We start from the raw sequence: 25126 nt of genomic DNA on the forward strand, positions 1-25126 counted from the left end.
AATCTTCCACCACTTGTGTTGACAGCTGTCCGTCAAAAGCAGTCCTGTGCTTCTATTGGATGTTCCTGGGATAGGGCGGGATTACTTGGGAAGCGGGGGCGTGTCGAGTGCGGGAAAGCCTGGTGACCTGGTGACGCAGGGTTAAACGAGGGCCCTAGCAACCAAGTGGCCAATCACAGTCAGCATGATCCCCGCGGTCTATGGGATTAATCCCAGCATGATCCTTCCGATCTATGGGATCAATCTCAGTATTCCACAGAGTAGAAACCACAGATTAAAGACGAGGCCCCTAGGATATTTATCTTTTAGGCAGAGGTGGAACAACTTCAGTACTGGCAGTATTTCTACTCAAATAAAAGTATGTTGTTGTATTTCTACTTATATAAAAGTAGAAATAGGCTATTCTGTTGCAACTACTGTATTCAGTTAATCATTTTTTTACTTGAATAAAACTATTTTAAAAAATCAGAATATACTTGGAAAAATGCAAAAACTTTTCCAAAAATGTTTTCCAAAACCTTTTCGAAAATAGCACATCTACAAGCTCACAACGTGTCACATCGCGACACACATGAACTTGAAGCTCTGCTATTTTCGAATAGACTCGCTTAAAAATAGGGATCCTATCACCTTTTAGGTGATAGAGAGAGCGCTCTCTATGATAGAGAGAGAGCTCTCTCTATCACCACCGCAGTGATAAGGTGATAAGGTGACCACCGTAAATGGTAGCATGCGCCCCCCTAAGAGTATCTAAGTAATTAAAGTTTATAAGGCATTATAGTAAGGCATTTGTATGTGTATTTAAAACAAAAAGGCAGATGGTAAGTGATGTTCCTTTGTTAAAATAAGTTTTAAAGAACTATATTGTGGTAGTAATCATTGATATAGCCTATATAGTTTCTCCAGCTCTTTAATAAACAGAAAATAAATGTTCAGGTCACGATACCAATTTTATCAAATCAGTAGAGAGAACTCAAACAGGATACAGATTAAACAAATGAAATTGGAAGTGATGACACACAGAAATGAGCAGACACAACTAGAACTTCAACAAGTTGAGAAATGGGTACTCTCTCTCCTGATTGGTTGACATTTTGCAACCCACCTGAAAATGTGTTTTCTGTTTATTGAAGAGATGGAGAGATGGGGGACCCCTGTTACTAAACGATAACAAACACTCCATCGCAATGAATGCTATTATAGTGCTTTAACCTTTTAACAAAAAACTTTTTGTCATGGCCAAAAATATCACTTAAAATGTCTTCTAATCTGATTTCAGATTAACGCTGAGCCTGAGTGCATCTCAATCCATCCATGCCTGTCCATCTACGTGTGACACATGTTATAGATATGTTTTCTAGTCTGCAACCATATTAACCACTTTCAACCATGTCATCATATAGGTGAACATTTTCACCCATGTCCCCTGTAGGCCTATGTTCTGAGTTTCAGTTAGTTGTTACTTGTTTTTATCTCAGTTAACTAAAATCTTTTACCAATTTGAATTTTTTATTTTATTTAGTTAGTTTTTGTTAACTATAATGATCCTGGTGTGTGTGTGTGTGTGTGTGTGTGTGTGTGTGTGTGTGTGTGTGTGTGTGTGTGTGTGTGTGTGCGTGCGTGCGTGCGTGCGTGCGTGCGTGTGTGCGTGCATAAGAGCGTGCGTGTATGCCATGCAGGTGTGCTCCAGAAGGAACGTTGTCTGTTCTCTAGCAGCAGTGTGTGGATATGATCAATATCTGTCGTCAGTTAGATTCCCCATGCAGGCGGTGGCAGGTGTCACTTTCACCACTCAGCTTTCTGCCTCAGCTTCTTGGTGTGCTTATGAAAACACTAAGTGATAAAAGAGCACACTCCACTCATATAGCTGCCGATGCAAGATTTATTGTGGACACAGAGACAGAAAAATGACCAACGTTTCGGACAGACTGAGCTGCCTTCTTCAGGGCACGCTCAGTCTGTACAGTAGGCTATGTTTGTAGCTTATCATGAACACCGTAGGCCTACTGCAGTGCTTTTCAAAGTGGGCCATGGGTCATGCCATGTGACAAGAAGTGACACACTCCCCCATCCTCTGTGCAGGGTTCCCTGGTGGGTTGAATGTCTGTTGATCACACACCCACACACACACACACACACACACCCACACTGACATGACACAAGCACATCTATCTAGGCTTTTCTACCTGCTCATATTCTGTCTCTGTACAGGTAAGATACTTTTCACTAACCTTATTTTATCTGGATCATCTTCAATTGCATGTTCATTGCCCTCGCTGTGATGTATGTGATTTGTGTGTGTATCGCTTCATTGATTGATTGATTTTATTTGGTGATGTCACTAACATTGTACATTTGTCCTCAAACGTTAAAACTCTATATTGTGATACAATAATCATCATTACTATAGTGTGTTTGTTCAGTAACAGGGGTCTCACCGTCTCTCCTGCTCTTTAGTATACACAAAATAAATGTTCAGGTGGGTGACCCATATCAAATCCTGTTCATTAGCATCAAATTAATAGTGTTCCAATTAGTGTTCTGCTCGTTTCTTCGCTTCCAATTTCACTTGTTTATAATCCTGTATGAGTTCTCACTCCTGATTGGATGAAATTCATGTCACGACCTGAACATATATTTTGTGATTACTAAAAAGGAGAGACAAGGAGACACTTGTTACTTGACTCTATCTATAGCAATGATTAAGCCTACTATCAGAGTATAGTAGTTATTTAACACTGATTTTAACAAAAAATATCACACCACCAGCTATGAATATTACTCTTCTTGTTTGCACTTAGTGTAAGTGGTGGAAAAAGGCTAACATTTTTTTTTACTTAAGTAAAAGTATCAATACTGCAATGTAGAAATACTCTGTTACAAGTCAAAGTCCGGAATTCAAAATGTACTTGAGTAAAAGTACATAAGTGTCGGTATCAAAATGTACTTAAAGTACCAAAAGTAAAAGTACTCGTTATGCAGAGGGTCCCATTGTATAAAAAAAGTTTTCAATTGTATAAAATGTATAAAAATCAATTGAAAATAGCCGGAAAGCGATGCGTTGTGAGTTTGTAGATCGGCTATTTTCAAATTGCCAAAGTTTAAATAGGGCTGAAGTGATTTTGTAATAATAATCAAAATCTACAAAGCAACTAGTAACTAAAGTTTTCAAGTAATTTTAGTGGAGTAAAAGTACAATATTTGCCTCTGAGATGTAGTGGAGTAGTACCTCAAAATTGTACTTAAAGGTTACTTTACACCACTGTCCCCTTCTCCCATCTTCTCTTTTTGACATATTCCTTTCATCTCTCTCTCTCTCTCTCTCTGTGTGTGTGTGCAGGTGTAGTCCATGGATCTGTGTTGTTGTCCTCCCTGGCTCCCCCTGTGCACCTGTCGGGTGACAGGCTGGGCTGGACGCTGCTGGTGTGCGTGGTCAGTGACGTGCGCTACGCTCACCTAGAGGTCAGCTGGAGGTCACCCTCTGCAGGTCAGCTGCCCCCCACTGCGTCCCACCACAGCCTCGCCATGACCGCTGGACGCAGCGTGATGCGAGATGTCGGCCGCAGCAGCGCCGTGGCGACCATCACCGTGGCGACCAGCGAGTGGGCGTCGTACAGCTGCTTGGTCAGCCACCGACGCCGAGCCAGAGTCATGAAAACCTCACATCATGCAGACTCAGGTAGGGTGTGTGTGTGTGTGTGTGTGTGTGTGTGTGTGTGTGTGTGTGTGTGTGTGTGTGTGTGTGTGTGTGTGTGTGTGTGTGTGTGTGTGTGTGTGTGTGTGTGTGTGTCTGTGTTCATGCAGGGTCATGTGTCCTGTCTCTGTCCTCTCTTTCACCTTGCAGACACAGTAGACACAGCAGAATGAAAGTGCTGCGCGCACACACACACACACACACACGCGCGCACGCACGCACGCACGCACACATGCACGCACGCACACATGCACGCACGCACACACACGCACCCCTCATGCATCAAACATGCATACCCACACAGACATACACTTTGCATGCATGCATGCACACACACTCATATTCATCTCACGACACAGCTTCTGTATTATTTACCACTCTATGAACTCTGTGAGAACTCCACTATGTGTGCGTGCGTGCGTGCGTGCGTGCGTGCGTGCGTGCGTGCGTGCGTGCGTGCGTGCGTGCGTGCGTGCGTGCGTGCGTGCGTGCGTGCGTGCGTGCGTGCGTGCGTGCGTGCGTGCGTGTGTGCGTGTGCGTGCGTGCGTGTGTGCGTGTGTACTTATACTATGCCTGTGAGGGGCTAAATGTCCCCACTAGTATAGTAGAATTTGAATTTGGTGGGGTTTGTTTGAGATAAGATGTGATGAGAGTAGGCCTAGTTATGTAGTCTGGACATTAGTACATAACCAGTAGAAGCTGAGGATATACATTATAAATATGGCTCAGTTGGTATCTCAGTTCTCCACATGAGCGCTGTCTCTCCTTAACCATGACTAGTAGCCTATACTTTTTCTCTGCAAGGGATGTGTTGTGTAAATGTATTGTTGTATTGCTTGTGTATTGTGTGATTTGTCTATTGTGTGATTTGTCTATGCATTGCGTGATTTGTCTATGTATTGTTGTGTGTTTCTGTTTCCCGATGGCTGCCTTCTTGTGCAAAATTAATTTCCGCCAGGACTAATGAAGAATATCCATCTATATGAGCTTTATAAACAAATATACTATACATCCAAGTGTATGTTGTAGTTGAAAGCAGCTTATTGAATGAACAGCCCATTGAAGTGGACCAACTCAGTAAATCTGAATGCATTTTAACCATTTCAGATGACGAACATGACGACTTCTGCACTTCTGAACCTGAAAATGAAATGACAGCCACCGGTAAGAGCATTTATCCTTAAATAGTGAGAGTTCTCTGTTAAAATAAAGTGTTAAATATGATACTGAAGCTCTATATTCTGTGTGTGTGTGTGTGTGTGTGTGTGTGTGCGTGTGTGCGTGTGTGCGTGTGTGCGTGTGTGTGTGTGTGCGCGCGTGCGTTGTGTACTTGCAGGCTTGCAGACGGAGCAGGTGACTGTGTTGAGCCTCAGGCTGCTGTTGTTGAAGAGCATCGTGTTCAACTGTCTGATCACCATCTATGCTGTTATTAAGTGGTGAGTGACGCTCCACATTTGATGTGCTCATTCAACCGCTTTGAGCCCTGTACACTAATACACCATACGACAAATAGCCAAAATATAGCTGATCTACAAGCATTGTGAGCTTGTAGAGGTTGTAGATTGCTGTGTGTGTGTGTGTGTGTGTGTGGGGGGGGGGTCGAAACCTCATTATGTCACTTTTCAGAATTCAAATTAAAAAGTAACAAAAGTAGCAGATCTACAAGCTCGAAACGCGCCGCTTCGCGCCGCGTTTCGAGCTTGTACATATGCTACTTTTGAGTGACGCTGTAGTACGATCAAGCCAGGCCTTGAGCATCGGTCCTTGAGGAGGTTCCAGAGGGTCCCCAGCCAAATGATAGATAGTCACAGATGGAACCAAATGGACCATATGGGTCTGTAACTCAGAGAGTGCACAAATGGAACCAAATGGTCCATTTGGTTCCATTTGTACACTCTCGGAGTTAAATTAATACAGATGATACTACAATGCAGATTGGGGTCAAAATGGTATTGAATGGGGGTCCATGGCATAATGCATAGGACAACTGAGGGTCCTAGAAATTAAAGTGGTTCATGGAATCACTGCTAAAGCTGAAAAAAAACTTCTCTTATGGGGGTTCCTGGCATATGTTTTCAAATGGGGGTCCGCGGGCTAATACCCAGTGGTGGAAAAAGTACTTGAATGTTTTACTTAAGTAAAAGTATCAATGCTGCAATATAGAAGTACTTTGTTACAACTACAAGTAAAAGTCCGGAATTCAAAATTTACTTGAGTAAAAGTACAAAAGTACTGGTATCACAATGCACTTAAAGTACCAAAAGTAAAATGTTTGAAAATAGCAGATCTACAAGCTCACGTGTCGCGATGCGATGCGTTGTGAGCTTGTAGATCGGCTATTTTCAAATAGCCTCGGTATAAATAAATAGGGCTAAAGTGGTTAATGTATGTTTTATAATGTAATAATTTATATCTGCAAAGTAACTAGTAACTAAAGTTTTCAAATAATTGTAGTGGAGTAAAAGTACAATATTTGCCTCTGAGATGTAGTGGAGTAGAAGTAAAAGTATAGACAATTGGAAATGCTCCAGTAAAGTAAAAGTACCTCAACATTGTACTTAAGTACAGTACTTGAGTAAATGTACTTAGTTACCTTACACCACTGCTAATTCAGTACGTGTCATATTTGAGAAGGACTGGTTTAACGGAGCCCTTGTGTTTCAGACAGGAAACGGCTACATAAAACTGAGATGACCTCTGACCTCACGGACAGCTGACTGCTTTGAAGAGCCCACCGCACTGCATGCTGGGACATCCTATACCTCCACACACTGTGATGGAGTTGGAGAAAGAAGTGTGTGTGTGTGTGTGTGTTGGACATTGTGTTGATATCCCACACACCATTGGTTCTCAAAGTGGGGTCCGTGGACCCCCAGGGTTCCAGGGGGTCCCCAGCTAAATGTGTTAATACAGCATCACAATCATTTTAACCACGTTATCCATTTATACAAGCTCACAGCGCGTCACTTTCCACGCTGCGAACTTGTACATCTGCTATTTATAATTTTAAAAAAAAAGTGTTTGAAAAACCTTGAATTCTGGGGAATCTTCTTCTGGGGAATCTTCTCTTCTTCTCTTGGGGGAGCACTGTGTGTGTTTGACAGGAGAAGGGGGCGGGGCTTTATGCTCCAGTGTCTCGGCGCCTTTCTGAAAATGATCCCAGGTGCTGATGATGACTGTTGAAAGACATTTATCTGATCACACGCTAACCTCAGACAGATGGAGAGAGAGTGGTGTTTGTGTGTGTGTGTGTGTGTGTGTGTGTGTGTGTGTGTGTGTGTGTGTGTGTGTGTGTGTGTGTGTGTGTGTGTGTGTGTGTGTGCGTGTGTGTGTGTGTGTCTGTGTGTTTGTTATAGTTGCCTAAAACTAACAAAATTATGAAGACTAGAATTGAAACAAATTTGTTTTTGGTTTTAAAATAGAAATGAGGCATCACAAAGCTACAATAACTAACTAAAACATTACTGTGTTTACAAAACTAACAAATATCTTGAAGATTTTTTTTGCTAGTTTCACTATTACTATTACTATCCACCAGTTCAAACAGCAATGCATTGATATTAAAAAGGCGAATGTACTACTTAGTAAGTTGTACTCTTGAATACTTATTTTAAAAGAATGAAATGATGTGTGAAATGAATAAGGACAAAGTAAACTTGTTTTTCTCATATTTTTTTAATTGAAACACTTGCACACATTTTTTTTTGTCCTCAGTTTATCTCTTTAGCCCGCCTCTGTGGTTTGAATAGAACACTGACATAGCAAGAGACCGCCACTGGGTGGCAGTGCAATCACATCTGACTTTTTTTTCTTTTATCATTATTATCATCATTATTAATCATTATTATCCAACAGCAAGAATATGGAGCTTAACTTCCTCTACCAGGACACTACGTTTATAAATAAGTTAAGTATTTCGACATTAAGCAGCCACTCTTCACCAAAACAGACACTCACACATGACTTGAAATGTTAAAAAAAAAGATCACAGATTGAGCGGAGAGAGACGAGAGCCATCAAGGTCTACAAGGTTCTGATGAAAACGTTGCTGAACTTTGACTTCATTTTTACACAGAATGATTATGAGCCATCTTAGTGTTCAAATGCTGGAAATTGGTGGTTCTCACAGTGGGTTCTGGGACCCTCAGGGATCCTCGAGGCGGTTCCAGGGGGTCCCCAGCTAATTTAGCTAGTTTAGTTTAGTCAAAACAGCATCAAATTCAGTTGAACTACTTTATCTCTAGTTTTATGCTTTGGCTATTTGAAAATAGCCAATAGATCATAGATCAGCTGTTTTCAAAAGATTTTTTAACTTCTTCAAGAATTGTGGAACATTTTGGAATAACTTTGAAAATATATATATATTTTTTTAAATCACCCACTTCTTTATACGGGCTAAAGTCTTAAACCTTTTGATCAAAACCTTGTATGGGCAAACAAGATAAGGTTGTTTAACATGGTCCTCGTCACAGCATCCATATCGTTGTTGTCGGGCAGAAACCTCTCGTGTTGACGTGTTTTGAGCTTGTAGATCTGCTACTTTAGCTATTTTGGAATTTGAATCCTGAAGAGTAACAGTTTTGGACAGTTTCCACCCGACAGAGACGATATCCCATGACACACCTGTATTGTCAGTCTATCTAAGGTCCCATCAGACACTGTAGTGTAAGTGTTTCTGGTCAGTTAACAGTCTGTCGCACCGTAATCTCTCAAGACAGAGCTCTGTGACTCAAATTTGACGATGGGTTGCCAGATTGGTCACACGATAACCCAGTATAACCCAGTACATCCTAACCAGCATGGCAGTAGCAACCAGTGTTAATTTTGACAACAAATTATGATCTAGTTTTAGTCATAGTCTTTTGAATAAAATTTAGTTTTAGCCATATTTTAGTGATCTGAAATGTTTAACTCTGAGTTTAGATTTAGTTGACTAAATATAAAATCTAGTCAACTAAATCTACAGTTGATTTAGTCGGCTAAAATGCATTTTGACAGGCCTTGATGGATTTGATGATCTCAAAATTCCTTATTTGTACATCGGCTACCGAAAATAGCCGATATACAAGCTCACAAAGCAGGTGGGGCGGGGCGGGGGGGGGGGGGTACTGGTGTGGTTGTCTTTGGCTCAGATAAAATGGAAGCAAGACACAAAATGAAGCTGAGAGCAGAGCTGTATGTCTCACACACGCGCACACACACACACACACACACACACACACACACACACACACACACACACACACACACACACACACACACACACACACACACACACACACACACACACACACACACACACACACACACGCAGAAAACAGACAGACATGTACGCATAATTAAATCATGGATTCAGAAAGGAAAACACTGGAAATTTCAATTCAATCTAACAGCAGTTGTCATGACAAATACATTCAGCGGAGAAACAGCTCACATTAAACTGACTTTCAAAATCAGCTTCTTTTGGAATGAAGTTATTTTTTTTCCAGCAATAATTACCTGTCCAATGAGCTCGACTGACAAGACAACTGACAGGAGCCAATGGGAAGTCGTAATCGAACAGGATGTGTCGGGGGGGAAGGAGGGGGGGAGAGAGAGAGAGAGAGAGAGAGAGAGAGGGAGAGAGAGAGACAGAAAGAGAGAAGAGAAAAGAACACTGATGTGGATTCATAAAAAATAAAAAACATATCAAAGTAAAGTGCTTGGACCAAAACGGACATCATCCTCTTTCGTCTGATGTTTGAGAACGATCAAACCAACAACAACAAAAACAAAAACAAACAAAAAAACAATCATGTGTGTACCTTAATTCACACCAAAACACACTATGTACAACCTGGAGTGTGGATATCTGTCATTCCTATGAAGTACCTCTTTAAATCCCAGGATGAAGACCAAGTTATCACCTCGAACTGGTGACTTGTCAGGTATAGGTCTCCTCGCGTTGACCTCGTGACCTCCTCACGGGGACCGTTATGTACGCGCGACGAGCGAGTGCCGACTAGCCGACACCAACGCGGGCGCCGGGACTCCTGGATCGCTGCCCTCCACTCCCTCCAGCCATATTGGAAAGTTGAGCCTCTTCCTTACTTCCTTCACAGGTGTTACCAATGATTCTAATGAAGGCTCTTTGGTGTAGCACAGTGGTTCTCAAACCTTTTAATTTCAAGGACCCCCATAACTCTGAGAGTGTACAAATGGAACCAAATGGACCCTTACGGGTCCATTTGGTTCCATTTTTACACTCTCAGAGTTACACACCTTTTAAGGGGCCATTTGGAACCCCCTCAAGGAACCATAAGGGTCCCTGGACCACACTTTGAGACCCACTGGTGTAGCAGAGTGTTTCCAGTGAGCCAACATGCACAATATCAGCACCCTGACTCTGTTTGACCAGAATGGGACAGAGCCTTCATTAGTATCATTGGTAACACCTGTGAAGGAAGTAAGAAGAGGCCCAATTTCTCTACAAAATGGCTGCTGCGCATAGGGCCTGAGCTATGCAGTGTTGCTATAGCTCCTGCTGTCGTGCCGCAGTGTGTCTACGTTTAGGAAAGGAGCGAGGTGCACCTCATTTCCCCCCCTCCTAGCTGTGCCTTGGGTGGGCTCCCACGGTGTCAGTTAGTTAGTTAGTTTGCCTTCACCAACCAGTTTCCGGGTGCCTGACGCTCAGGCCAGTCTCATCCTTCTCTCCCTGACCCATTTGTAGCATTCTCGTGTAGACATCTATATCCAAGGCCTTTTCCTGTTGTACCGTGAGCGCCCATGTCTTATGCAGACCTTCTCAAGGGGACCTGATGGAGACCTCCTCCCCAGGTAGACCTCCTCCTCAGGTAGACCCATAGAGCTATGTAAGATCTGGGAGGAGGCATAGAAAATCTCCACTGACTCATTCCATTGAAATCTCCACTGACAAGTACTTGTGTGATGACAATAGAGCATTATGTGCATCAGTGTCCTTTATGTCTCTTTGTGTCACACGTAGTGGGCCCAGAGACGTGCAGTACCAGAGTTGGCCACGTGTCAACTTTTTTGCTTCAGAAATCCTTCCTGGTCCTCGGGGGGGCCTTGTGTGTAAGACCACCTTTGTACTGGGGGACCTCTACTCCTGGACTGTGGGGGGCGCCAGAGAGCCGTCCAGTGTCCGGTCACCGACCACCTTGTTTCCACACCAGGAAGAGAACGTGACGGTGCTCTCGCAAACACACACACTCACACTCACACTCACTCTCACACACACACACACACACACACACACACACACACACACACACACACACACACACACACACACACACACACAGTGGTGTAAAGTAACTAAGTATATTTACTCAAGTACTGTACTTAAATACAATTTTGAGGTATCTTTACTTTACTGAAGTATTTCCAATTGTCTATACTTTTACTTCTACTCCACTACATCTCAGAGGCAAATATTGTACTTTTAATCCACTACAATTATTTGAAAACTTTAGTTACTAGTTACTTTGCCGACATACATTATTACATTATAAAACATACATTAACCATTTTAGGCCTATTTTATACCTAGGCTTTGAAAATAGCCGATCTACAAGCTCACAGCGCGTCGCATCGCGTCGCATTGCGAGCTTGTAGATCTGCTATTTTCAAACATTTTAGTCCTTTTACTTTTGGTACATTTTGATACTTTTGTACTTTTACTCAAGTCAATTTTGAATTCCGGACTTTTACATTGCAGTATCGATACTTTTACTCAAGTAAAACATTTGAGTACTTTTTCCACCACTGCACGCACACTCACGCACACACACACACACACACACACACTCACAGTTTCTCACTACACATTCACACTGTCAGCCGCCGACACACACACACACACACGCACGCACTCACAGGACAACAGAAGCAAAGCCATCGTAATCGCTCGCCAAAATAAAACAAACGCGCGGCCTCAAAAGAGCGCCGCGCACAGCAGCAGCGTCAGAGCTGTCAGGCGCTCAGCCATTGGCCGAGAGGTGGTGGCGGCGGGAGGGGCGGAGCTGCGGGGGTAGATCCTCCAGCGGTCCTTGTGGGGGTGGAGGCTCTCCATGTCCTTCAGGGCGCTGTGCGCCGCCGCCGTGAAGTTGGCGTCCCCGGTGGTGAGGAGGTCGAACATGCACGAGTGGAAGTAGATGTCCTCGTCCTCCAGCTGCTCCTTGCACCGGTCCCGTGCGCCCTCCACGCTGAAGCCCCGAGGAGACGTGGCGCCGGGGTCTGACCGACCCCGCTGGGCCTGGGGGGAGGAAGGGTCGCAACGGTTAGTCGACACTAATAGTTTTAGTCGATTATGAGAGAAAACACTCGATAGTCGATGAGATAATCGAATGTAAGAAATATCGAAAATTGTGGATCTACAAGCTCCAAGATACTCTTTTCACCATACAATGTAAAGTCAAGCATCAGGGTATTTTTGGATTATCAATTTGTAATCAAGATGCAACGGAGCAATATATCTCAACAAAAGGCTTTATATGCACAGCAGCCACATTGGAAAGAAATTGGGCCTCTTCCTTACCTCCTTCATAGGTCTTATTACCAAAGATACTAAAGAAGGCTCTGTTCCATTTAGTGTAGCACAGTGGTTCTCACACATTTTAATATCAAGGACCCCCACAACATGCACATGGGTAACACTTGGTGAAGGAAGTAAGGAAGACCCAATTTCTTTCCAATATGGCTGCTGTGCATAGAGCCTATTGAAATAGTTGCGTCATGACAAGGTAACTACACAACACAAACTTCTACCAAAGTGTCATTGTGCTTCAATATACAAAGAAATGACTGACAGTGACCAGTATATTTTTAGAATTATACTAAAAAATTTGTTTTATACTAAATAAGTATTGTAAATACTTGTGACGACGGGACGGGACGGGGGGGGCGGCTCACCTGGAGTCCCAGGGCCGGAGGCGAGGCGGCCATGGGCGGCAGCGGCAGCGGCAGGTGGCCCTGCCCGCGGTCGATGCGCTCGGCGCTGGGGCAGCCGTTCAGGCACAGCTGGAGGTCCTGCATGGGGTCGTAGGTCAGCGCCAGCTCCTCGGGGATGCGCACGGCCAGCGTGAGGTAGCGGCCCAGCTGCCGCACCACCACTGTCACGCCGATGTAGCGGGCGTGCAGCTCCACGTGGCGCCCGGGGCTGCGCTCGCGGATCCACAGCGCCCGCAGCTTCCCGTCGGAGGAGGTGGAGGCCGAGGCCCCGGATGAGGGGGAGGACTCCTCGCCTAGCGAGGATGACGAGGAGGAGGACGAGGATGAGGAGAAGAAGGAGGGGTCGCTGCTCACCGTGCCGTCGTCAAAGGCGGCCGGGAGGTTGTCGGTGACGGCCTGGTAGACCCGCTGCTCCGTGCACGCCTCGTACGGCTTGAAGATGATGGTGATCTGTAGTGGTGTCAAAAATAATCGATTCATAGATTAATCGCGATGCTGACATAGACGATTATGAATCGAATTCAGAAATGTAAAAAAATATATTGCTAATTGCACCGATCAGCAGCCAGATTTATATGTTGTTCAGTATCTCTGTCTGCTTGTGTTGACTGAAAAAGTTGCCATGTTGTGCAGTAATATAGAATATAAATATAGTATATAAAAAGTGTGATGCATCGCGATGCATCGTCGAATCAAATCGAATCTAATTATTACAAGGCTAATCGTAATCGAATCAAATCGTTACCTGGTGAATCGTAATCGAATTGAATCCTAAAATAATTACTGTAATGTAAATGGTATTTTCTTTTCTTTGTGTATTTCTTTATATCTGTCCTATCTTAATTACTTCCTGTCAAACAAAAAAATAATAATAACCCAATTTCAACCAATAATAGTATTATGAGCACTTGTCAATCTGTTTTCAAACATAGCTATGACTCCTGCTAGACACTAGAGGGCAGTGCTACTCTGTAGAATACATAAATGTTTTACCATTCACCTCTTTCTATTCCAGCATTTCCTTATTGTCGTTTCACAATTAAAGAATACAATGTCACACACACACACACACACACACACACACACACACACACACACACACACACACACACACACACACACACACACACACACACACACACACACACACACACACACACACACACACACACACACACACACACACACACACACACACTATTGTAGCGTTCACGGCCTGAGCTGGGAATCTAACCCCGCTCACCAACCCGGCGCGCAAACGTGCCACGCCAAGAGAGCCAGCTCCCTTGGAGCAGCGAGTTACGGCCTGGTCTTTTGTAGGGGCCGCTACAACATCATTATGTTAGGCTAACTGTGAGGACATCCAACTTTTAAGACAGCAATTTTTACCTTTTTTGTTCCATGTTTAATCTTAACCAGTAGTGTAAAGTAACTAAGTACATTTACTTGAGTACTGTACTTAAGTACAATTTTGAGGTATTTGTACTTTACTTGAGTATTTCCAATTTCTAATACTTTTACTTCTACTCCACTACATCTCGGATCCAAATATTGAACTTTTACTCCACTACTCCACTCCCTAACGTCTGGCTCATAATTAGCAACGTGCCGTATCGTGCGCCAAAAATAGCAGATCTACAACCTTGAGTGTGCCATAGGCACACAGCTGTGTATAAATCAGGCATTACTGTGACTCGAACCCAAACACTTAACCTCCAAATGCCTAACCCTGACCTCAATCATTTCCTAATTGTAACACGTGTGTGTGTGTGTGTGTGTGTGTGTGTGTGTGTGTGTGTGTGTGTGTGTGTGTGTGTGTGTGTGTGTGTGTGTGTGTGTGTGTGTGTGTGTGTGTGTGTGTGTGTGTGCACACTTATATTACTATACTTGTGAGGGGCAAATGTCCACGCATGTATATAGTAGAATATGTGAAACGGACGTTGTGAGGACCGTTTTCCTGGTCCTCACAAGAGAAATGGTTGTTTTATGGTTAAAAATCATGTTTAGAGTTAGGCATAGGCATAGACACGCACACACAAACGCGCGCGCGCACACACAACACACACACACACACACACACACACACACACACACACACACACACACACACACACACACACACACACACACACACACACACACACACACACACACACAAGGAAAGCTTTGTCTTGTTGAAGCGGTGTTGATGTTTCCTACAATCATCTGCCTTCTCTAGCTGAGGTATATAGCTTTAATTATTAACACACACACACACACACACGCACACACGCACACACACTGGAGCTGTGACCTTGTGTGTCAGAGGTGGGGCAGGTTATTAGTCATGATTATTAGGAACACACACACACACACACACACACACACACACACACACACACACACACACACACACACACACACACACACACACACACACACACACACACACACACACACACACACACACACATCACATTAATGACTAGGCTGGCTGGCCTCGTTCTTCATGGCTGTCATGTGAACAAAGCAGCCATTGACCGGAACCCTGATGCTACCACGCTAACGCTAATGCCACACCCACCTCTGCTAACATACACCACGGTGCGCGCACGTGTGCGTGCGTGTGTGTGCGAGTGTTTGCATAGCTGTGTCAAATTACAACTTGTTAAAAAGTAATTTGTTTTTAACTGTTGTCCGGGGAGAGCCCGTACCTGTGTAATGTGTTTGTGCTGGTGTGTGTTTGTCAGTGTGTGTGTGTGTGTGTGTGTGTGTGTGTGTGTGTGTGTGTGTGTGTGTGTGTGTGTGTGTGTGTGTGTGTGTGTGTGTGTGTGCGCTCGCGCGGGCACGTGCGTGTGCATGCACGTGCGTGTGCAGGTTACAGTCCAGTGTAATAGACTTAGGACGTACGCACACTTTTTTATATTAAATCCCATTGAAATGAGTCATTGACACTGCTGCCGTTTTCTCCTCTGTAAATACAGCGATTTGTATTTGTTGATGACATGTAATAACGTGTTAATATTCTATGCTCCGTTGATGAATTGAATACATAGGACCACAATGGGAACAAGTCCCCAGGACTCTTTTGTGTTATCCTTTTAGCCTAAATGCTTTAATGTACCTCTGTGCTGTTTACATTATTGACTGATAAAGTATTCAATCAATCGATATCTTTATTTGTGTTCACATTGAACAAAGACATTCTTGAACACAAACAGTAGCAGGATGCACAAGCTTATGGGAATCGTACAAGTATGCCACTTCTATGTTGTTGTTTTTTGTAGTTTTTTACTGGGAACGCATCTGTGTCATTTTAGATTTTTAGCTATAACCATTATTTTATACGTTGGCTATTCAAAAATAGCAGATATAGTGCAAATCTTTGAATACATATACAGTATTTTTTTAAACAACATTTTTAACTCAAGTCTGTGCTTCTGGGGAGGTCCCTCCCTGAAACAACATATTTTGATGGAGGTCGGCGGGCAAAAACATATACGTTTGGGGGACCTTGCGATTCAGATGCGGACCTTGATATACTATGACCTTGTAGAGCTGCGGTTTTTGAATAGCCAAAGAAATCTTAAAAACGACACAGACACTTACCCGGTCTTAACACACTACATACGGTAACATACGTTTTTCAGTCTCAGTTCACAAATACAGGAAGCATCGTCTGCCAATTATGGCAGACGATGAACAGAATGCAGCCAATGGCCTTATAGCTCTTGGCTCGGGCATTCCTGCAATCTGCAGGCCTCTCACAACTAGTTTATGGCCATTAGCGAGGCTTCCAAATAGAGACACAAGAAATTGCACATTTACAGAACCTGCGTAATAGCATTGGTTGGTACTTTTTTCTTTTTGCACAGTGGTTCTCAAACATGTTCATGTCATGGACCCCCCAAATTGATATGTATTTGGCCTGGCGGACCCCCGTCTGAAAAGATTTTGTGTCGGGGAAAATTCTAACCACGGCTTTTGCACCTTGGTAAGGAATGCCTCTTCCAGACTTGTGGTCAAAAGTTACGAGTAAAAGTCCTGTATTCAACATTTACTTGAGTAAAAGTACTCATGCAGAATGAGTGGTTAATGTATGTTTTGTAACAATAATAATCAAAATCTAGAAAAAAACAAGTACAATATTTGCCTCTGTGATGTAGTGGAGAAGAAGAATACAGTATTGAAAATAGGAAATACTCCAGTAAAATCTAAAATGTGTTTTTTTCGTAAATCAATGCCCTACTTGATCATACTGCAGCGTCACACAAAAGCATCAAAAGTAGCAGATCTACAAGCTCGAAACACTGCGTGAAGCGCCGCGTTTTGAGCTTGTAGATCTGCTACTTTTGCTATTTCTGAATTTGAATCCTGAAAAGTAACAGTTTTGGACACGATCTGAATGGTTCACTATATTTGAACTATATTTGAACATGGCAGCTGAAACACACAGAGTGCTTGTAGATTGCTTGACAGACGACGAAAACATTATGAACGTATGTCCTAAACCAGTGGTTCTCAAAGTGGTGTCCGGGGACCCCCAGGGGTCCTTGAGGGAGTTCCAGGGGGTCCCCAGATAAATGATGGATAGGAACCAAATGGACCCTTGTGGGTCTGTAACTCTGAGAGTGTACAAATGGAACCAAATGGACCCTACCGGGTCCAATTGGTTCCATTTGTACACTCTCAGTTACATTAACATTGATTTTACAATATAAATTGGGGTTCCAGAGATAGAAATGTCTTTAAATGGGGGTCCGTAGCCTAATGCAGGTCAAACTGGGGGTCCTTGAAATTAAAACGGTTGAGAATCACTGCTAGAGCCATAAGAATCTTCTCTTATGGGGGTCCCTGGCATATCTTTTCAAATGGGGGTCCGTGGGCTAATAAGTGTCAAGTTGGGGGTCCTTGACATGAAAAAGTGTGAGAAACACTGTCCTAAACTAACACATTAACAATTCTATCACTCCTAGTCAATGTACATCCCCTTATATACATAGCAGCCATTCAGAATATGTGGCACGCACGCACACACGCACGCACCCACACACACACACACACACACACACACACACACACACACACACACACACACGCACACGCACACACGTTTGTATTACTATACTTGTGAGGACATCAACATTTGAACTAATAAATGTCTGTTCCTAAACCTAACCTGAATCTTTTTTCTAATTGTAAACCTCTCTCTTTTCGCCCATGAAACAACTATTTCTCTGAAGACCAGAAAAGACGGTCCTCGCAACGTCATATTTCTCACATTCTACAAGACGTGTGGTCCTCGACAGTGGTGTAAAGTAACTGAGTACATTTACTCAAGTACTGTACTTAAGTACAATTTTAGGTACTTTTACTTTACTGGAGTATTTCAAATTGTCTACACTTTTACTACTCCACTACATGTCAGAGGCAAATATTGTACTTTTACTCCACTACAATTATTTGAAAACTTTAGTTACTAGTTACTTTGCAGATATAAATTATTACATTATAAAACATAAATTAACCACTTAAGCCCTATTTTATATCTAGGCTATTTGAAAATAGCCGACGCGTTGTGAGCTTGTAGATCTGCCATTTTCAATTTCTTTAAATACATTTTAGACATAATGATAACTTGTGAAACGGGACATTCTGCATACTGAGTACTTCTACTTTTGGTACTTTAAGTACATTTGCATTTACAGTATTGATGCCAATACTTTGGTACTTTTCCTCAAGTAAATTCTTAATTCCGGACTTACAATTACTTGTAACAGAGTATTTCTACATTGCAGTATTGATACTTTTACTTAAGTAAAACATTCAAGTACCTTTTCCACCACTGGTCCTCGAAAGTATAGTAATACAAATACACACGCACACGCACACACGCACGCCAAATATTCCTGTGTGTACATGCATCTCATGCACATGACTGTGGAAGGAATTTGCTCTCCTGAGGACAATAAAGCTGCTATGTGTGTAAGGCCAGGGCTACACACTGGGTTCCTTTCACACCATGTCATTCCACGCTATTAGAGCTCATTAAAGTACAGGCTAGATGACTAACAGACACACACTGTCACAAGACTGACACCTGGAGGACATACTCACGCACGCACACGCACGCACACACACACACATACACACACAGACAGACAGACAGACAGACAGACAGACAGACAGACGGACAGACGGAGAGAGATACACAAACAGACAGACAGACAGACAGACAGACAGCAAGACGGAGAGAGAGAGAGAGAGAGAGAGAGAGAGAGAGAGAGAGAGAGAGAGAGAGAGAGAGAGAGAGAGGGAGAGAGAGAGAGAGAGAGAGAGAGAGAGGGAGAGAGAGACAGGCAGACATACAGAGAGAAAGAAAAACAGACAGACAAACAAACAAACACACAGATAGAACTGGTTTCCTGTCTCCCTTTGATAAGAGCTTACTGTTTGGCACAAACAAATATCAGCGCACACGTACGTACGTACGCCCGCACGGATGCACACATACATACATACACACACACACACGCACCCACACACACAAAACAAAAAGAAAGCACTCATTGAATCTAAATGTCCCAATATGCTGTGTTCACGCTTGCTAATACAAAGCTACAGGCTACCATTAATTTTCAATGTAAGACACGAAGATACGAAGATACGAAGATACTAAGATACATGCGCCGTTTGCAGCTGCTACAACAGCTACAAAAAAGTTGAGCTGGCTTAAATTTCAGCTACAAAGATACAAAACGACAGATATGCTGTGTAGCGTTGTATCTTTGCATCTTCTGTAGCTGCCAGTGTGAACGTATTATTAGAAGAGCATAACCGCCCACAGTTGTGTTATGTCATCATGAATAAAAAACATATTCACATTCACAACAATAATACCCCCCCCCTTCACCTTATTGGTCGCCGTGGCGCTGGAGCCGGTCACCACGGGAACGTTGGTGACCTGCACGGACAGGAAGCGGTTGTCGATGAGAGGCCACGCCCCCTCCACCTTACACGTCTGGAAGCTGTCCCTGGAAAAAAAAAGATATAAAGCTAAAATGTCATGATACGTGGCAACTAGGGTTGTGGTACGTCACACTGGTACAGTATGTGGACTTAATGTCTGCTATACCATTACAATACCGGTGGTTCTCAAACGTTTTAATTTCAAGGACCACCATAACTCTGAGTGTACAAATGGAACCAAATGGACCCGTAAGGGGTACACTCATTGTTATGGAAATTGGGCCTCTTCCTTACTTCCTTCACAGGTGTTACCAATGATACTAATGAAGGCTCTGCTCCATTTAGTGTCGCACAGTGCACTGGTTCTCAAACCTTTTAATTTCAAGGACCCCCATAACTCTGAGAGTGTACAAATGGAACCAAATGAGTTGGTTCCATTTGTACACTCTCAGAGTTACAGACCTGTAAGGGTCCATTTGGAACCCCCTCAAGTAAACCCGAGGGTCCCTGGACCTCACTTTGAGAACCACTACAATAATATGTATGTATGATTGCATTTGTGTTGACACTGAGCTATACTATAAAGAATGGCCAAACATTGGTCAAATTGTCAATATTAAGAAAGAGGCAAAAAAATCTGTGGAACCGAGTCAAACTAAATGTAATGCCTCAACTCTTACAATTCCAAGTGCTTGTCAGCGAGGGGGGTCCCCAGATCAAATATGATTATTTTTGGGGGTCCGCAGGGGGGGGGGGCAGGGCCTACCTGAACGTGCGCAGGTGCGGGTCGCCGAACAGTCCGCAGAACAGGTAGCCGGGCGGCACGTCGCTGAGCGGCGCCTGGCCGCCACCGTGCGTGTGGCCATGCCCGTGCCCGTGGCCATGGCCATGCGTGTGTGCGTGCATGTGAGCGTGCGTGTGAGCGTGGGCGTGAGCGTGCTGCATGCGGCTGTGGTAGTCGCATGGCTCGGGGAGGGGCTCCTCGGGGTGCGTGGCCGACGTGGGGCCATCTCTGGAGCAGTTCCTCTGAAATCACACAATCAACTTAATGGTCAACGTCCAGAAGAAGTATCAGATGTTTAATGACAGTGTGGTACATTTACTCAAGTACCGTACTTAAGTAAATTTTTTAGGTGCTTTTACTTTACTGGAGTATTTCCAATTGCCTTGCCATACTTTTACTTCTACTCCACTACATCTCAGAGGCAAATATTGTACTTTTACTCCACTACAACGTACATACATACAAAACACACATTAACCACTTCAGCCTTATTTTATACATAGGATATTTGAAAATAGCAGATCTACAAGCTCGCAACGCGTCGCACTGCGATGCGTCGCGACGCATCGCAGTTGTGAGCTTGTAGATCTGCTATTTTCAAACACTTTAGTACTTTTAAAATTTTTAATTTTAATACCAATACTTTTTTTCCTTCTTTTTTTAATTCCGGACTTTTACTTGTAACAGAGTACTTCTACATTGCAGTATTGATGCTTTTACTTAAGTAAAACATTTCAGTACTTTTTCCACCACTGTATAATGATTATAATAATAATGATGATAATAATAATATCATTGTTGTCGGGCAGAAACCTGATATTCCATATTCTAACTTATTGCGTTTTTTTTTCGAAAATGTATTCCCTACTTGATCTACTACAATGTCACACAAAAGCATCTAAAGTAGCAGATCTACAAGCTTGAAATGCGTTTTGAGCTTGTAGATCAGCTCATGAATCATGAAAAGTAACAGCTTTGGACATAATGAGGTTTCCACCCGACTGAGACGATATATAATTTGGTCCCCACTCCTTGGTCGTGTTTTTTTGTCACTGTTTACTACACAGCTTGGTTGAATGCTTGATTCTGATTGGTCAATCACTGAATTTAATCGGTGTGTTATTTCTGGATAATGACCGAAAGCTCTCTAACAGAGCCGCTGTCTAATCAAAGACTCAGAGCACTGCTGCGCTGCTTGATGTTGTGCCGTATCCCGCATGACAGCCATGTAAACAAACACACCATGTCAATTACAGCTAAACGTTGCTCTCAAGAATGTTTTTGAAAACATTTGAAGCAAGAAATAGACAATGCAGTAACCAAAAATGTATTCTATTTGATCAACACTTCCTTGTTTTCCGAGACGACCGTTTTTTTTTTTTTTTTTTTCCGAATGGGTTCCCAGATTGGGGTTAAAGTGGTTAATGTAAATGTAAAAAAAAAGTTCCTATCACACAAAAATTGGGCGGCCCCCCTCTGTAGTAACTATGAGGACCCCAGACCTAGAGGGACCCTAGGGGTTGAAGAAGACCCCCCCATTTAATGCTACATAGAGTCCCACCTGGCTCATCAGGTCAGAGATGCCCAGCACGGCCGAGTGGAAGACCAGGTTCCCGCGGCAGGACTTGGCGGTGCGCTGCGTGCACGAGGAGTACGCGCGCAGGCCCTTGCAGAACTCTGTGTCGAAGCCGTCTAGCGCTGGGGTCAGGTGCGAGGTCAGCGTCACAAAGTCCCCGGTGCACTTCTGGATGCGACACTGCGGGGGAGGGGAGGCGGCCGGGACCTGGCAGTGACCTGCAAACAAACACACACACACACAATCACAAATCAACTTTATTAACACATCAAGGCCTGAGGTTCCGATTCTACAAATGCCTTTTCTAACAGTTTTCTGAAACTTATGCACATTTTCATGTCAAGGACCCCCGAAATGACATGTATTTGGCCGCCGACCCCCATCTCAAAATATTTAGTTCCAGGGACTCCCCAGAAGCAAAGATTTGAGTAAACAAAAAATCACTTTAAAAAATATATATATTCCCACATTTTCAAGATTTTTCAAAAATAGCAGATATACAAGCTCATAGCGCGTCACAAAGTGACGCGGTATGAGCTTGTAGATCTGCTATTTTTGAATAGCCAAAGTATAAAATAATGGTTAAATTGGTTAAAATATAAAGTGACACAGATGCGTTTATGGTTTTAATGGGTTAATAATAGTAATAATAAAAATACATACAATTTATATAGCGCTTTTTTCTAAGTACTCAAAGTCGCTTTACCAAGAAATTAACAAAATACAAAAAAAAGGTTAAAAACTAAGAACAAAAAAGAAAAAAAGAATAAGGTTGAAAAAAGGGGGAAAAGTAAATAATTTATAAAAGGTAGATTTATTGTTTTCGGGGAGAGGTTAAGATATCTACATATATACACATAGCATAATCCAGCTGCTACAGAATGTACATGAGGTTAGACTTAAGGTGCATGAACATAGCAGGAGGTACGTACATGATATTAGACATTATGGTACTGAAGGGATATCAGCACATTGAACACACGTACGTGTACAATACATGCACACACAAGCGTGCGCACACACAACACACACACACACACACACACACACACACACACACACACACACACACACACACACACACCACACACACACACACACACACCCACACACACACACACACACACACACATGCACACACACACACACACACACATACACACACAGACAGTTAGTTTTACAGAAATACAATGACACCCTGACATCTTTCAACCTCTGCCTTGGAAAGCAAATCAAGGTTTTCTGTGTGTGAAGGTAAACACACACAGACGCACGCTTGTACACACGCGTGTAGTCTACTTGTGGCAATATCAACATTGGGAGAGCTTGTACATCTGCTACTTTCAGTGCACAACAATGAAACATACACACACACACACAAACACACACAGGAGGGTGTGACTGAGGTCATTGTGTCAGTGTGTGTGTGTGTGTGTGTGTGTGTGTGTGTGTGTGTGTGTGTGTGTGTGTGTGTGTGTGTGTGTGTGTGTGTGTGTGTGTGTGTGTGTAGCTTTGATGTTTAACAGTTCAGTTTCCTGCTCCAATCAGACAGTAAAGATGATCTGACAAACCTGTCATAAAACCGGGACAAAGTTCACACACAAACACACACAGACACACAACACACACACAGACACACACACACGCACACGCACACGCACCACGCACACCACGCACAGCACACGCACACGCACAGCCACTCACACACACCAACACACACACACACACACACACACACACACAAACACACACACCATTCAGAGGTGGAAAGTAACTAAGTACATTTACTCTCAAGTACTGTACAGGCTCTCTGCACAGCAGCCATATTGGTACGAAATCGGCCTCTGCCTACTTCCTTCAAAGGTGTTAACTGTTACCAATGACACTAATGACGGCCCTGTTCCGTTCTGCTCAAACAGAGTCAGGGTGCTGATATTGTGCATGTTGGCTCACTGGAAACACTCTGCTACACCAGTGGGTCCCAAAGTGTGGTCCAGGGACCCTGGTTCCTTGAGGGGGTTCAAAATGACCCCTTTACGGGTGTGTGCCGGCTCTGAGAGTGTACAAATGGAACCAAATGGACCCGTAATTCCATTTGTACACTCTCAGAGTCGTGGGGGTCCTTGAAATTAAAACGTTTGAGAACAACTGTGCTACACTAAATGGAACAGAGGGTAGACTATAACTATACTAGACGGAAATAGCTGATCTACAAGCTCAAAACGCGCCGCAGCACGACGCGTCGACTAAAATACAACTAAAACTAAATGGAATTTTATTCAAAAGACTATGACTAAAACTACAAGAAAATGTGCAGTCAAAATGAACACTGCATGGTTGTACATAACAGATTGTGGCTTTGTGGCCAGAGAGGGAGGCTGTCCGTCTCCCATTGAGCTGTCAGCTCAGACCAGACCCACCTACGGACAGGCTTCAGACGTAGATGAGGAACATATATCGATCAACAACACACAAGGTCAGACACGTTTAAACATATCTAAATATCTGTCTATATACGGTATCTGTAACTACCATGGTTATGGTTTTAAGTTTTAACAGATATATATATATATATATATATATACATACATGTTATAAACATGTACATACATACATATAGCTTGTGTCAGAATTCCCTAAAACGGTTCTATCCATCAATGTAGCGTGAGTACAAATAAAACAATCTGAGAGACAGACAGACAGACCGACAGACAGACAGACAGAGTGAGAGAGAGAAGAGAGAGAGTGACAGGAAGTGAAAAGGAGAGAGAGAGAGAGAGAGAGAGAGAGAGAGAGAGAGAGAGAGAGAGAGAGAGAGAGAGAGAGAGAGAGAGAGAGAGAGAGAGAGAGAGAGCTCAGGTCTAATGCATTAGTCACATAGTGCTCCTATTAGATTAAACCAATGGAAGCTCTTCAGAGAAACACGCACACCACGCACACGCACACAGCACACGCACGCACACACACACACACACACACACACACACACACACACACACACACACACACACACACACACACACAAACACACACACACACACACCTCTTTTTTAGTACCAGGAAAATTCTCATATTCTACTATACTAGTGAGGACGTTTGGCCCTCAAACGTATAGTAATATACAAGTACGAACACACACACACACACACACACACACACACACACACACACA

General features: G+C 43.3%; 1 protein-coding gene across 2 annotated transcripts in view; it reads right to left on the minus strand.

The window, feature by feature from the left end:
• Nucleotides 1-7364: 7364 nt before the first annotated feature.
• The window catches only part of rgmb (repulsive guidance molecule BMP co-receptor b), a 32630-nt gene continuing 14868 nt past the window's right edge, over nt 7365-25126 (minus strand). The window contains exons 2-7 of one of the 2 annotated variants that reach the window (XM_080434091.1): nt 21940-22172; nt 20361-20620; nt 19539-19659; nt 12608-13096; nt 9978-11951; nt 7365-9908 (exon numbers count right to left, since the gene is read on the minus strand). In XM_080434091.1, the coding sequence (XP_080290217.1) occupies nt 11631-11951; nt 12608-13096; nt 19539-19659; nt 20361-20620; nt 21940-22172 (1424 nt within the window). In that variant the 3' untranslated portion in view covers nt 7365-9908; nt 9978-11630. Of the gene's footprint in view, nt 9909-9939; nt 11952-12607; nt 13097-19538; nt 19660-20360; nt 20621-21939; nt 22173-25126 lie in introns of both variants that reach the window. The other variant, XM_080434090.1, reaches the window with a different exon arrangement.

The sequence above is a fragment of the Gymnoscopelus braueri genome, assembly GCF_963280865.1.
Source record: "Gymnoscopelus braueri genome assembly, chromosome: 7".
Classification (NCBI taxonomy): Eukaryota; Metazoa; Chordata; class Actinopteri; order Myctophiformes; family Myctophidae; genus Gymnoscopelus; species Gymnoscopelus braueri.